The sequence below is a fragment of the Callithrix jacchus genome, chromosome 8 (assembly GCF_049354715.1).
Source record: "Callithrix jacchus isolate 240 chromosome 8, calJac240_pri, whole genome shotgun sequence".
In the NCBI taxonomy this organism is placed as follows: Eukaryota; Metazoa; Chordata; class Mammalia; order Primates; family Cebidae; genus Callithrix; species Callithrix jacchus.
The window spans coordinates 12404846-12420322 of record NC_133509.1 but is presented as its reverse complement, the minus strand read 5'-3'; the positions used below and the strand labels follow the sequence as shown (position 1 = coordinate 12420322).

At 52.5% G+C, this 15477-nt stretch overlaps 1 protein-coding gene across 10 annotated transcripts in view; it reads left to right on the top strand.

Annotated features, from left to right (window-relative positions):
* IGDCC4 (immunoglobulin superfamily DCC subclass member 4) overlaps positions 1-15477 on the top strand; it is a 45255-nt gene that overhangs the window by 19865 nt on the left and 9913 nt on the right. For 6 of the 10 annotated variants that reach the window (XM_035258895.3, XM_078333396.1, XM_078333398.1 and 3 more), the window contains 7 exons: positions 5344-5480; positions 6872-7012; positions 8644-8799; positions 9450-9863; positions 10372-10536; positions 11089-11226; positions 12418-12567. In XM_035258895.3, coding sequence (XP_035114786.3) covers positions 5344-5480; positions 6872-7012; positions 8644-8799; positions 9450-9863; positions 10372-10536; positions 11089-11226; positions 12418-12567 — 1301 coding nt within the window. Of the gene's footprint in view, positions 1-5343; positions 5481-6871; positions 7013-8643; positions 8800-9449; positions 9864-10371; positions 10537-11088; positions 11227-12417; positions 12589-15477 lie in introns of all 10 variants that reach the window. The other 4 variants (XM_035258894.3, XM_035258893.3, XM_035258896.3 and 1 more) reach the window with 1 other exon arrangement.

The following is a 15477-nucleotide window of genomic DNA, read 5'->3' as shown; positions in this document are numbered from 1 at the left end:
CTTTCATGGGAACCAGTAATCAATGAGAGCAATGTTTCCCGAATCCCAGGCATTCACAACTGTGACCATACTTATACCATTTATACAATCACTTAATAATTTTCTTTATGTCGACTCACTTTTTTGTAACTTTAACACATACTAAAAGGGAACATTATCTCACCGCAACAAAATGGAAAACCAGCAACACTTGCCATAAATAGAAGATAGCCGTAAAAATGAATCATATAGCTTCTAGGATAAAAAGCCATGAATCTGGATCCACTTGAAATCATTTTGTTGTCACCATTCACTCACTTTTTTTTTTTTTTCTTGAGATGGAGTTTCACTCTTGTCTCCCAGGCTGGAGTGCAATGGCTCCATCTCGGCTCACTGCAACCTCTGCCTCCCAGGTTCAAGCCATTCTCCTGCCTCAGCCTCCCAAGTAGCTGGGATTACAGGCATCCACCACCACGCCCGGCTAATGTTTGTATTTTTAGTAGAGACAGAGTTTTGCCATGTTGGCCAGGCTGGTCTTCAACTCTTGACATCAGGTGATCCACCCACCTCGGCCTCCCAAAGTGCTGGGATTACAGACATGAACCACCGCATCTGGCCCACTCCTATTTTAAAAAACATGGAACTAAGGGACTTAAATAACCTGGGCTTCTGCCCTACCGTCTCCCAGTGGCTACCATTTCGTCAATCTCATGTGACTCCCAGCCAGTATCCCCCTTGCCCTGGGTAGACCTCAATGGCTTAGGGAGGGGGCTCTGTGGCCCTTGGGAAATCCAGAGCAGCTGCATCATTTCTTCTGTGTTCATTAATCCAGGGCCCAAGTGGCCTTTTGTGGGGAGAGGCAGCAGACTTGGGTTTGAGGTTGGAGAAAGAATAATCCCTTCCTTTTGAATTGAGATTGTTTTTCTTTTCTTTTTTTGAGACGGAGTTTCACTCTTGTTACCCAGGCTGGAATGCAATGGCTTGATCTCGGCTCACCGCAACCTCCACCTCCTAGGTTCAAGCAATTCTTCTGCCTCAGCCTCCCGAATAGCTGGGACTACAGGCGCGCGCGACCATGCCCAGCTAATTTTTGTATTTTTAGTAGAGACGGGGTTTCGCCTTGTTGACCAGGATGGTCTCGATCTCTTTTTTTTTTTTTTTTTTTGAGACAGAGTTTCGCACTTGTTACCCAGGCTGGAGTGCAATGGCGCGATCTCAGCTCACTGCAACCTCTTCCTCCTGGGTTCAGGCAATTCTCCTGCCTCATCCTCCTGAGTAGCTGGGATTGCAGGCACGTGCCACCACGCCCAGCTAATTTTTGTATTTTTAGTAGAGACGGGGTTTTACCATGTTGACCAGGATGGTCTCGATCTCTTGACCTCGTGATCCACCCACCTCAGCCTCCCAAAGCGCTGGGATTACAGGCGTGAGCCACCGCGCCCGGCGAGATTGTTTTTCATTCTATGAGTAGCTTTTATTTTATTTGAAATTCGAATTTCTTTAAAATGGTAAAGTATACCAACTTTACAGAAAGGGGTAAAAAGTCACTGACTGAATACAGCTATTACCAATTTGAGCGCTTCCTTGCAGTCTTTTGAAATACATATATGGGTTACACCGTTGTAAACATGTGCTTAGACCTTGCAATTCATAAATATGTTTCCGTCTATTATCTGATGTGAGCTCAGAACGCATTAAGAGGGTCAGGGTTGTGAAGCAGGCAGGACAGGAATTACCTAACACACTTTTCAGATGAGATTTGTGGCTCAGGTATGGAACGTCCCTAAAATCACACACTGAAACCAGTTCTTTGCACCATGTCACAGCGCTTCCGTGTTAGAGCCCAAGTTACAAAACAGAGTGTACATGGGAACAGACTATTAGCAACTCACATTGTGCACATTTTGTATTTCCTGCTATATATTTATTGAAAAAAAAAGAAAAAAGATACTTAAGGCCAGGCGAGGTCACTCACGCCTGTAATCCCAGCAAGACCATCCTGGCCAACATGGTGAAATCCCATCTTTACTAAAAATACAAAAATTAGCTGGGTGTGGTGGCGCACACCTGTAGTCCCAGCTACTTGGGAGGGTGAGGCAGGGCAATCACTTGAACCCGGGAAATGGAGGTAGCAGTGAGCTGAGATTGCGTGAGATTTCGCCACTGCACTCCAGTCTGACGACAGAGCAAGACTCTCAAAAAAAAAACTTAAAAAGCACAATAAATAAGAGTCCCTGGTAATCCCACTCCTACAGAAAACCTCCATAAACCACACAGGCTTTGTAGCTTTGACTTTTTCTGTGTCTATCCATCCTAACATAACTTTTGTCTCTTTTCTAAAAATAGAATTTTTTTCATAAACAGTTTTTTTTTGTTTTTTTTTTTTTACTTTTTCCCCCACTAATATATCTTGAATATCTTTCCAAGGACAGAGCTTCTAAAAACACATTTTAGCAAAGTGAAAGATTTTTTTTGAGTCAGGGTCTCACTCTGCCACCCAGGTTGGAGTGCAGTGGCACAATCACTGCTCACTGCAGCCTCTACCTCCTGGGCTTAAGTGACCTTCCCACTTCAGCCTCCTATATAGCTGGAACTACAGGTGTGCACCACCATGCCTGGCAAATTTTTGTATTTTTTGTAGAGACTGGGTTTTGCCCGTGTTGCCCAGGCTGGTCTCCAACTCCTGGGCTCAAGCAATCTGCCTGCTTATGCCTCGCAAAGCGCCTGGCCAGAAAAGATTTTAAATGAACACTGAAAGGGGTTCCGCCTTGCCTCTACCGGCTGCAGCACTACACCATATCTGGGGAAAGGAATTATTCATTTATTCATTTGTTCATTCATTCAACACACATAATTAAGGAAATGTTATTTTTTCAAAGGAGAGACTAGCTCTTCAGTACTCAGGGCACGTTTTCCCTGGGAAGACCTAGAAACGCGGGTTAGGAAATGGAGGCAGTTCCCAGCAGCATAGTCAGCTCTCTAGACCAAGGGAGGAAAAGAGGAGAAAGAAGGGTCTTGGAGGCAGAGCACATCAGATGGATGGGGTGGGGCCTGTTTCTTAGGTGGGTCCTGCTTGTCCTTCCCCAGTGTGTCCTTTCCCATCAGTTCTTCTCTGGCAGCAGGCTGAGTCCTGGCCCAGGGTTTCCCTCCAGCCACACTTGGTCTCCTGTCCCTTTCACTCTGCCTCAGCACTTAGGTGGACAGCTATTGGAACTGGGGGTGAGAGGCTGGGGCAGAGGTGGGTTTGCCTGTGCAGTGCAGGAAAGAGTGAGGCAGGTTTATGTTTTTTTCTCTAAATCCTGTAAGTCTCTGGGACACAGAAGGTTTGTAGGCCTCTGTTTAGAATGTTCTTCTTCCCCCCAGCCTTTGAGCTACTTCTCTTCTCCCATGTTTAGATTTTTTTCACACCCCTCTTCTCCGTGAGCTAAGGGATCCCCACCAGGCACACAACTGCCCCCTTCCCTCTCTGACCCTGGCCCAGCCGACATCCCAGAGGCCAGCACTGTTTGCTCTGTTGAGAAACTAGGACTCTCAACCCAGAGCTGACCCTGCAGAGATCCCAGTTGGAGGATTCTAAAGGACCCACTCACCCCCTGCTTAGATCAAAGCCCACTCTGGTCCCCCACCATTCCAACCCTCATGGAGACCTCCCTATCCCAGATTACATCGTTTCTTAAGGGAGGTCTCTGGACCTTTCTACCTCTGTAACCCAGAAGACGGGAAACACCCTCATCCATCACACCCCTTCTAAGTAACATACGTGTTGACTGGGTCTGCTTGCAGACTGCGTCCCCTCCAGGGGCATTCCCAGCCATCCAATGGCTGCTGAGACAGGCAGGTGGGATGAATGTGACATTTGGCACCAAAAGACTCAGGTTCGAGCTTTCACTCTGCTCCATCTGTGAGACCCGAGAAAAACACCCTTCTCCCTCTGAGCCTATTTTTCTCCAGTAAGATGGAGGTTGTGACCCCCTCTATGTCTTGGGCTTGTTTTGAGGGTCACATGAGATAGTGCAAATAAATATTCACACATGAGATAGTGTGAATAGTATTTTATCAAGGGAGGGAGAAGGTAATATGGACAAGGGGTAAAAAAAAATTCGAACTATGATGGGTGCAGTGGCTCACGCCTGTAATCCTAGCACTTTGGGAGGCTGAGGTGGGCAGATTACTTGAAATCAGGAGTTAGAGACCACCCTGACCAACATGGAGAAACCCCGTCTCTACTAAAAATACAAAATTAGCTGGGTGTGTTGGCATGCCCCTGTAATCCCAGGTATGCAAGGCTGAGGCAGGAGAATCGTTTGAATCTGGGAGGCAGAGGTTGCGGTGAGCCGAGATCCTGCCACCGCACTCCAGCCTGGGCAACAAGAACAAAACTCTGTCTCAAAAAAAAAAAAAAAAAAAAAAAAAAAAAAATTCAAACTGTATAGAAAGATATATAATGAAAAGTCAGTCCTTTCCACCCTCAGTCCCCTGGATCCCAGGTCCCCTTCCCAGAGACAACCTCCACTACCAGGAACGTTCAGTGTATACACAAGCACAGAAGCCTCCATGCCCTCACACACACTGTTTTGTACTAGAACACATTTGCAGATGGCCCTCTACCAGCACACACGGAGCTGCCTCCTTTTTAGCAGCTGCCTAGCATTCCACTGTGCGAATGTACCCACACCAACTCAGCCCGTTCCCACCCTGCGGATGGACACTTGGGTCGTCTCCAGCCGTTTGCTCTTCCAGACAGTGCCGGAGTGAGTATAGTTTGACATGTGCTCTCGTGCACACATCTGAGAGTATCTGTGGGATAGAGCCCTACAAGTTTTGATGTTGAGATATCACCGACATGCCCTGGACAGATGGTGTATAGGCAGGGTGCCTCCCCCGATTCCCTCATCACATGGAGTGTTCTTTTTCTTTTTCTTTTTTTTTTTTTGAGATGGAGTCTCGCTCTGTTTCCCAGGCTGGTGTGCAATGGCCCTGTCTCGATTCACTGCAACCTCTGCCTCCCGGGTTCAAGTGATTCTCCTGCCTCCGCCTCCAGAGTAGCTGAAACTACAGGCATGTGCCACCATGCCAAGCAAATTTTAGTATTTTTAGTAGAGACGGGGTTTCACCATGTTGGCCAGGCTGGTCTCAAACTCCTGACCTCGTGATCCACCCACCTCAGCCTCCCAAAGTGCTGGGATTACAGGTGTGAGCCACTGCACCTGGCCCACATGGAGTGTTGTTAAGCCTTCTGCTTTTCACCAATCTAACAGGTGAAAATGGTAACTTCGAGTTTCAATTCGCATTTCTTTTACCATGAGCCACCCTCCCTATGGACCCTCTGCCCACCTCATAGTTGCCCACTCTCCTCTTCCCAAGGCTCATCATGCTTCCCAATGGCGTCCTTCAGATCCTGGATGTTCAGGAGGGTGATGCAGGCTCCTACCGCTGTGTGGCCACCAACTCAGCTGGCCAGCGCTTCAGCCAGGACGCCTTACTCAGTGTGGCCCGCAGAGGTAAGGAAGCTGGCCGGGTGGGCAAACCTGGGGGTTTCTGGAGCCAGCCACTTCAGAGCTGGGAGGGACCTCAAGAGGTCCAGGCCTTGCCTTCAAGTAGGTGATGGGTGTTAGTTAGTCCCATTGACAAGTGAGGTGATGAAGCCCAGAGAGGGCACTGCCACCCAGCGAAGTGGAGGAGAACTGGGCTGGAACACAAGACCCCGGACTCCGGTGCAGGCTCTTCTCTTCATACAGAGCCTGTGTGCCCTCGGGGGGATGGAGCATTGAAGGCTGGGGACAGAGGTGGGGAGGCGGGGCATCTGAGGGAAACCCTGGTCCTTGCCCCTTTCTCTCCCACCCTTCTGTAATCACTGTGGGGTTCAGGCACTGGGGGATTCGTCCCTCTTTGCTTTGTGTGTCCTGCAAATCTGGCTCCCTGTGGCCTAGCGCTCTTGTTCTTTACTCTGTTTCTTTGAAAGGATCTTGCCCCAGTGTAATAGAGTAGGAAGGGCACACGTTTTGGGGTTGGAAAAACCTGGTTTGAATCCTGGCTTCTCTGCACACCATCTGTGTGACCCTTATCAAATGTCCAGCTCAGAGAGGCTCGGAGAGTCCTTGAGATGAGAATGGAAAGTGCCTAGCACCTAGCAGGTGCTCAACAGATCTCACTTCAGACCTCCCCCAGGGCCCTCCCTTCTTCCCTTTGCCAGGCATCCCTCCCACCTCCCACTCCCCTCCCTACACTCCCATTCCCACTCTTCCCCACCCTGTTCCTCCTGGGCTTAGCTGGTGGGCTGCTCCCAGTCGGGTGGCCTCTCCCTCCTGTTCTGGGGATCTCTGCCTCCACCTGCTGGACAATCCAGATATTCACCACTCCACCCAGGGGGCCAGGGTCACATGGAGAACTTGGCAGAAAATCAGGGTTTAGGGAGCTGCCACGCAGGCAGAAACTCAAGCCCACTGTGTCTGCCTTTTCCACTGGTGAATCCAAGGACCTCTGGAGAAGGGATTTGCCTAAGGTCACCCAGTGCGTTAATGGCCGTGTTGGAACTAGAAACCATGACTGTTGGTTGACTCCAAGTCTGGTGCTTTGCCTCTGACCCTGTGACAGTCCTCTGCCTAGAGGGTGGGCTGCATTTGGGAGGGAAGAATGGAGGTAGGCGTGGGTCTGTCTAATCATTTCTCTGGTGCTGATCTGAAGCTCAGGCAATTCTCTGGCTCCAGAAGAAAGAGGTTAGAGGTCCAGTCCCAGCCCTGCTGAATTTTATAGCTACCTTCCCCCATCTGACAGATGGAACCATTGCTGCTGCCCCCCGTACCACCTCACCAGGTTATTGTGAGCCTCAGGCGAGGTATTGCATGGCAAATGCCTACTGGTAAGGCTGCCTGCTGGTCTGTCTTTTCTCCAGGGTCCCTGGCATCCACCACGGGGCAGGGCGTGGTCATCGTGGCAGCCCCAGAGAACACCACAGTGGTGTCTGGCCAGATTGTGGTGATGGAATGTGTGGCCTCAGGGGACCCCACCCCTCTTGTGTCCTGGGTCCGAAAAGGTGAGTGGAGGGAGTGGAAGGTGGAGGGCATGGGAAGGGAGGGATGTGGCATCTCATATGCCCCTAAGTCAGGGGGATTTATGGGTGACCCGTCAGTGGTCACCAACCTTCTGGTATGGCAGGAACGCCTTTCCCAGGGCCAGCTGTGGTGTACAGGGCCGGAAGTTGCACTGGGAACCTGGACAGGGTTTGTCATCACTCTGTGTAGCACGTACTTTACAAAAGCACCTCCGGGCTGCCACTTACAGAACGGTTATTGCAGCCCTCCTGAGGGCAGGCGCTGGACTAGGCTCTCCATCTTACATATTTCTGCTGCTCACAACAGAGTTACCAGTGAGTCCTTGAGAGCTGGGAAGGTGCCGCACAGCCAGCCAGTAGGGCAGAAACAGACCCCTCTGCCGGGCCGCATAACTACAAGGCCAGCTCTGGGTCCACCCCAGCATGCTGTTGCCTTTGTGTGCCGGGCATCATGCTGGGCACAGTGAACAAAATACAGAGAGGGGGGACCCTGCCCTCTGAACTCATTGTCTTGTGAATGGGAGAAAACATACATCTGTGAAGAGAGGTCTGACAGTATCAGGCTACAAGTGCCACTGAGTGACTGAGTGACTGGAGATGCCAGCAGGGTAACACCAGCGCTGGGCCAAACGTCATGAGCAGACTCCTGAGCACTTTCACACCTGCTCTCCTGTCAGAGCCTCCAAGAGCCCTTTGGGGAGAGTAGGGGCCAGAACTACTATTCCTAGTGGGCAGAGGAGGAAACTGAGGCTCAGAGAGGCAGGTGGAAGAGCCAGGACCAAGCTTCTGAGTCTGTTCTCTTTCTGGTACCCCGCTTCCTACAATCCTGTAGTAAGAAAGCAAGGGTTATTCTTGTTTCCAATTGTTGTCAAAAAGTGACTTGGCAGAAGTAAGTTTTAAATCCAGTTTTCTTTACCCCTTTCCCCAACTCATTCTATTACCCTATACATATTGTTTAAAAGTAAGTTTATATATCATATATCATGGATAGATATAGTTTAAAGAAAATGAATAGCTATTAATATGTACCCATCACTGAGCTGACGAAATAGAACAGCACTGGTATTTTTGCACCTATCTCACCTGCTCTGCCTCATTAGACCTGTGACACTTGCCTCCTTAGGGGGCCAGCAGGATCCTGGTATTACTGGGATAAACGTGATGTCACCTAGAAGTTCTAATGTCAATATTTCTTAATTCCTGACCGTGCATCAGGGTCGCCTAGGGGACTTGTTAAAATTGTAGACTCCTGATCTCCATTCCTATCTGTAGGATTGCATTAAAAAAAATAACAAAATGTCCTTCTTGAGAGAAATGAATTTAGTAATAAAAACTATACTGAACACCTATTATTAATATATTCCTGCACTGTGCCAGGGGTTCTCACATTCTTTCCACACTCATGGAAACCCTTCCAGGCAAGGGCTAGCTCCCCTTACAGATGGAGACAGCAGGGTTCAGAGAGTCCGGGACTAGCAAGGGGAAGAAATGAGATTCGGACCAGGGACGGTTGTGCCCACTTTACCCGGGGCAAAGTGTTCCTGAGGCCCGAAGATCGGATGGAGGGACAGTCCCTGGCATCCCCTCCAGCGCGTCTCCCTCTCCTTCCCCAGACGGAAAGCCCATCTCCGCGGATGTCGTGGTCCTGGGCCGCACCAACCTACTAATTGCCCACGCGCAGCCCCGGCACTCTGGCATCTACCTCTGCCGAGCTAACAAGCCCCTCACGCGCGACTTCGCCACTGCCTCCGCCGAGCTCCGCGTGCTGGGTGAGGCGGGCCGAAGGGTGGAGGGAGCGGGTTAGCTGGGGCCGGAGTGAATGGGGCAGGGGGCGGTGGACGGGTGGGTGTGCTGGGGGGACTCAGGCTCACTCCCGGAGGATGAACTCCGTGGGAGGAGTCCCTAGTGAGGCGGGGTTGGGGCGAGGGATGGGGACCAGGTAACTGGAAGGTGCAGTGGGAAGAGTTGAGCAGGGATGGAGGAAGAGGGATGATTAGGGCCTGGCGCAGGTGATTGTGGGGGAAGTGGGACTGGGGTTATTGGAGAGATCGTGATCTGGGTGGCACTAAGAAAACTGGGGGGCATGGTAGATCTGGTAGCTGCGGGAGACCTCGGAGGGCAGGAGGAAGGAGATGGGTAAATTAAGGGTGGGGTTAGATCCGGGAGGAGCGGTATTTAGGGGAGGCTGAGAAGGCCTGGGGACAGTTTTGGGGGAGAAAGAGAATGGTGGTTGCGGGGCTGGGGTAAATGGGGGGAAGAAGGGGTAGGTCTGCGCTTAGCGTGCGTAGTTTGGGGAGGGTGAATCCGGGAGAGGTTAGAGTGATTGAAAGGGGAGCGGGGGAGGGCGGTGGGGGCCGGGCGGGGAGGAGCAGAGCCCTTGGCGGGAGCCCGCTCTCAGCGTCGCTCCTCGTGCCCCCAGCGGCTCCCGCCATCTTGCAGGCGCCCGAGGGGCTGTCGCGGACGCGGGCGAGCACAGCGCGCTTCGTGTGCCGCGCGTCGGGGGATCCGCGGCCTGCGCTACGCTGGCTGCACGACGGGGCGCCGCTGCGGCCCAAGGGGCGCGTCAAGGTCCAGGGCGGCGGCGGCAGCCTGGTCATCACACAGATCGGCCTGCAGGACGCCGGCTACTACCAGTGCGTGGCTGAGAACAGCGCGGGAACGGCGTGCGCCGCCGCGTCGCTGGTCGTGGTGGTGCGCGAGGGGCTGCCCAGCGCCCCCACGCGGGTCACGGCTACGCCACTGAGCAGCTCCGCTGTGTTGGTGGCCTGGGAGCGGCCCGAGCTGTACAGCGAGCAGATCATCGGCTTCTCTCTCCACTATCAGAAGGCTCGGGGTAAGTTGGCTGGGGGCGGGATGCACCAGCTCAGGCGCAGGCGGGGCTCATGGTGGGGGGGGTTCAGGTCGGATGCTGAAAGGCTGCCTGATGGGTACTTCTGCAGGGAGGATGGGCTGGGATAGGAGCCCGTAGGAGAGACCCACATAGGTATGGATTACCTACCATATATGGTTTCCAACTGGTACTGGAAGGGCTGCTGCTTCCCTCAGCCACATTTGTTATGAGAGAGGAGGGAGAGGACCTTCCTGGAGCCACCTCCCACCCCAGTTAACTAACTGCGGTTGCGGGAAGTTGGGGGTCATTTCCAGAAAGCACCCCTAACCAGTGGAGGGATTCACAGAGTGAGACAGGAAGCTGAGGGAGTTTATACACTCCAGCTCAGATTATCTGGGATGATTTAGCTATAAACAGACACCGGGGCAATATGAAGGATTTCTAGACAGACTCCAGCTGGCTGGCACTGGGGGTGGCACTATGACAGTCCCTTTGTCCCCTGTGTCGCCAGGCATGCACAATGTGGAATACCAGTTTGCAGTGAACAACGACACCACGGAACTACAGGTTCGGGACCTGGAACCCAACACAGATTATGAGTTCTACGTGGTGGCCTACTCCCAGCTGGGAGCCAGCCGCACCTCCACCCCAGCACTGGTGCACACACTGGATGATGGTAGGGCCTCTGAACCAGCAATGGGCAGCTTGTGGGAAAGAGAATTCCCTGGGGATGGGAGCTCGCCTTCTCTTTACCAATGTAAAGGCATTTTTACCTGCTCACATCATCTTTTGTGCCCTGTAAGAGGGTGGGCAGGGGTTCTTCTCCTCAGTTTACAGTTGGGAAAGCTGAGGCCCAGAAAATGAGAGTGACTTGCTCAAGGTCAGTAGTTCAGCTGCGACTTGAGCCCAGGTCTTGTGATGATTCTGTGTGTCATGCGGTTATTCTCCCTGACATGTATGTGCCATCCAGCTGGGGTAGGGGCCAGCGACATTAACCTGTTAGACATGCAAGATTGTGCTCCAAGCCTTTTTCCAGCTTCAGGGTGGGAAAGACGTCCCCTCACCGTTCAGCTTGGGGGCTCCCCTGAGAAGCCCCCTTTCCTCCCTCAGATCCTGGTCCTGGCCTACTTCTGACTTGCTGTGTGATCCAGGCAAGTCTCTGACTGCTCCCGAGCCTCACCTTCCATGTCGGTGGAGCAGAGCTCACGCTGATGTTATTCTGTCTCAGTCCCCAGTGCAGCACCCCAGCTCTCCCTGTCCAGCCCCAACCCCTCGGACATCATGGTGGCGTGGCTGCCCCTGCCCCCAAGCCTGAGCAATGGGCAGGTGGTGAAGTACAAGATAGAATATGGTTTGGGAAAGGAAGGTGAGTGCGGGGGCGGGAGCCAGGCACGGCTAAGAATGATCGGTGGGAAGAGTAGTCAGGGCTGCTGGAGACCTGAGCAGGGTAGGGAGTCAGAGGTAAGGAAGCAGAGTACGGGTTGGGGAAGGGTGAGCCTCAAAAAGAGGGATGTGGGCAGGAATGAAAAGGGAAGACAGAGGGGACTAGCTCAAGGCAGAGGGAGGCCTGGCCTCTCACCCCACCCCCTCTGCAGTGTGTAATCCTACTGAGTCCCTGCCTCAGTTTCCATATCTGGGAAATGAGGCCAGTAATCTAGGTTATCTCTGGAGTCCCTTCCAGCTCAAAAAGCAGATGTGGGGTTGGGAGGTAGAAGGTATGCTTGTGGGAGTGGGAAGATTGGCATAGTGGAGGGTGTGTAAGGGCAGATATAGGTAATGTGGGGGAGACAAAATGAAAGGGATAAAGGCTGGGCCCGGTGGCTGATGCCTGTAATTTCAGCACTTTGGGACATCAAGGCAGGAGAATTGCTTAAATACAGGGGTTTGAGGCCAGCCTTTGCAATAAAGTGAGACCCTCATATCTACAAGAAAAAAAATTTAAACTTAGCAGGGTGTGGTGGCATGCACCTGTGGTCCCAGTTACTTGAGGGGGGGGTGCTGAGGTGGGAGGATCACTTGAGCCCAGGAATTCAAGCTGCAGGGAGCTGTGATTGTCCCATTGTACTCCCATCTGGGTGACAGAGCAAAACTGTCTCAGAAAGAAAGAAAAAGATAAAAAGGAGAATGAAAGTGGCTGAGGAACCAGGGAAAGGGTCAGGCAGGAGGGAAGGATGAGGACCATGGTGGCCGTCAGGGATCTGGAAGCCAGGCAGTGCTTCCTGGTCTTCATGGCCAGCCCCTTGTATCCGCATCCTGTGTGTGTGTATGTTGGCAGGGGGTGGTCATTGCCAGCTCCGGGGGAAGAGGGGAAAGCCTGCCATCATTCTCCCTGCAGCCAAGCCCAGACTGATGGCCTGCGTCAGCCAAAGCTGGAGGCTCAAGCATCATCCCTGGAGCCATAGAGTCTGCCCAGGCTCTGAGGGGGTCAGTGCTGAGAATGCTTCAGGCTCTCATAGGCACAAGGAACCAGGACAGGAGGTGGAAGATCGACGTAGGGGAGTTTAGGATCCTGGTCCTCAGGTGGCTACCCAGCAGCCCACCTTTTCTCTCCCTACAGATCAGATTTTCTCCACCGAGGTGCCAGGAAATGAGACACAGCTTACGCTGAACTCACTTCAGCCAAACAAGGTGTATCGAGTACGGATTTCAGCTGCTACCTCGGCCGGCTTTGGGGCCGCCTCCCAGTGGCTGCAGCACAGGATGCCCAGTATGTACAACCAGAGCCACGGTACGGGGTCGGAGGAGAGACAGGACAGTGTGCGTGTGACCTTGGGACCCAGCACCCTGCCCGCCCTCCCTCCATCAGAGAGCTTCCATGGCTGCCTCTGCTTGATGGGTGAACGAGTGCAGAGGTGAAGGGCTGGGCTCTGATGTCCCTTCTGTTTGCTGTGTGACCTTGGACAAACCATTCTGTGGCTACATTTACGGCCTGGGAGTGGCATGAGTTTGAATAATGTGTTGTAACTAAAGTGCTTAGTACATATACTACTTACTCATTGAATAGTAGCTGCAAGGAGGAGGAGGAGGAGGAGGGGGGGGAGGGGGAGGAGGAGGGAGGAGGAGGAGGAGGAGGAGGAGGAGGAGGAGGAGGAGGAGGTTCTTTTGTTGAAAGACCCAATAGAAGGGTGATTGGAGGAGGAGGAGGAGGAGGAGGAGGAGGAGGGGGAGGAGGAGGAGGTTCTTTTGTTGAAAGACCCAATAGAAGGGTGATTGGAGGAGGAGGAGGAGGAGGAGGAGGAGGAGGAGGAGGAGGTTCTTTTGTTGAAAGACCCAATAGAAGGGTGATTGGAGGAGGAGGAGGAGGAGGAGGAGGGGGAGGAGGAGGAGGTTCTTTTGTTGAAAGACCCAATAGAAGGGTGATTGGAGGAGGAGGAGGAGGAGGAGGAGGAGGAGGAGGAGGAGGAGGTTCTTTTGTTGAAAGACCCAATAGAAGGGTGATTAAATGCTGACCAAACCGGGCTACGTGCTCTCTCTGTGGCACTGGGCAAATTACTGAACTCTCTGAGCTTCAGTTTTCTTATCCATAAAGTGAAGTTTGTAGTATCTTCACTATTTTAGAGGGATGTGAGAATGAAGTGATAGTACATATACAAAGTACATAAGACAGTGTTTGACACATGGCTCCCCACTCTCAAGGGGGTCTCCCTACTCTAATGGTGGCGTCCCTCCTTCCTGGCCTCAGCAACCACCCCCCTGCACTGCCCCTGGCATTTAATCCTCCAGGAGACTTAACAGAGGCTGATTCTGTGCCAGGTGCTATCAGCCTGCTCCAGAGGTGCTCCTTGCTGACTCCTTTGCAAATGCCCAGCAGCACCCACTGCATTCCCTGCACTCTGGCTTGTAGAATAGAGAGTTCACCTCTAGACTGAGCCCAGGCCTGGCACTTAGGGCGGTGGCTGAGTGGTGATGCCTCGGGAGAATGCTGGCGAGGCCCTCCCTGAATGCCTCTTCCTGCCTCCCTCACGCCTCTTCCTTGTCTCCCATCCCCGGCCTCCTCATTCCCTGTTCTGTTCCTTAATTTTCCTGTCCTGACACTCTGCCCCCAGTTCCTTTTGCCCCTGCAGAGTTGAAGGTGAAGGCAAGGATGAAGTCCCTGGTCGTGTCATGGCAGCCACCCCCTCACCCCACCCAGATCTCTGGCTACAAACTATATTGGCAGGAGGTGGGGGCGGAGGAGGCCAATGGTGATCGCCTGCCAGGGGCCCATGGAGAACAGGCTTGGGATGTGGGGCCCGTCTGGCTCAGTAAGAAAGTGAAGCAGTATGAGCTGACCCAGCTAGGTGAGGAGGGCTGGGGGGAGGCAGAGAGAGGGACATAGGTTCAGTGGGGACCCGACAAGCTGTGCGAAGGAGTTAGAGATGGGGTGCTCTCTGCGAATGGGGGAGTGACCCATATGTCCCCCTAGCCATGAAGCCCTATAACCTTCCCCAGTCCCTGGCTGGCTGTACAAGGTGAAACTTGTGGCATTCAACAAACATGAGGACAGCTGTGCAGCAGTGTGGAAGGGCAAGACAGAGAAGGCGCCCACACCAGGGGAGGGAGGTGGGGGAAGAAGGCGGAGAGGACTCAGGCAGGGCTCTGCTAGCGGCTGCCTCTTCCTTTCCTTTGGGCCAGCCTGGGGAGCAGGCACTTTGGTAGCTTCAGCTCACGCCCAAATCCATTCTCCTAGGATCAGGGGTCCTCTTCTAGCTCCTGAGAGCCTCTGGCATGAAGAGAAGCTCGTTTGCTCACTGTCTCTTAGGTCTGCCACCTTATTTTCATTAGCTGTGAATACTGCTGATTTGGAAACTTCAAACAGAGGGAAACCCCATGGTTGATCAGTAACTCCTGACCCCAAGTTTGACCTTAAAACAAGTTTTATTTTAAACACATTTGTCTACATTACACTATCAGACGACCTCTCTACTCTAAGAAGAGTGAGTACCCCTGTGTGGCCTAGGGAAACTGAGGCTCAGAGAAGAAAAGGAACTTGTCCAAGGTTGTTCAGCGCCTAGACTAGAACCAGGACTCCTGCTTTCCAGGTAAAACTCTTTGCCTGCACTACGCTGCCTTGTGGCCCTTATGGGACACCTCAGTTGCCATCATGACACTCCCTCACCCCTAACTTTCCAGCCATGTGGTTTAGCAGAGGGAGTACTCAACCAGAAGCCTTGAAGCCTGGGTTTTTTGTTTGTTTGTTTTGTTGTGTTTTGTTTTTTGAGACAGAGTCTCAGCCTGTCGCCCGGGTGGCTCAAGTGCAATGGTGCGATCTCGGCTTGCTGCAACCTCTGCCTCCCGGGTGCAAGCGATTCTTGTGCCTCAGCCTCCTGAGTAGCTGGGATTACAGGTGTACGCCAGTATCCCTGGCTAATTTTTGTATTTTTAGTAGAGACAGGGTTTCACCAGTGTTGGCCAGGCTGGTCTCAAACTCCCCACCTCAGGTGATCCACCCACCCTGGACTCCCAAAGGCCTGGGATTGCAGGTGTGAGCCACCTCACCCAGCTGAGTTCTAATTCCACTTTGTTCATTTATTCATTCAGCAAATATTTCACTTGAGTGTCTACTAAGTGTCTACTTTGGGAATTTAGTGGTGGACAACACTAATAAGGTTCCTGCTCTCGTGGGGTTTATTTTATG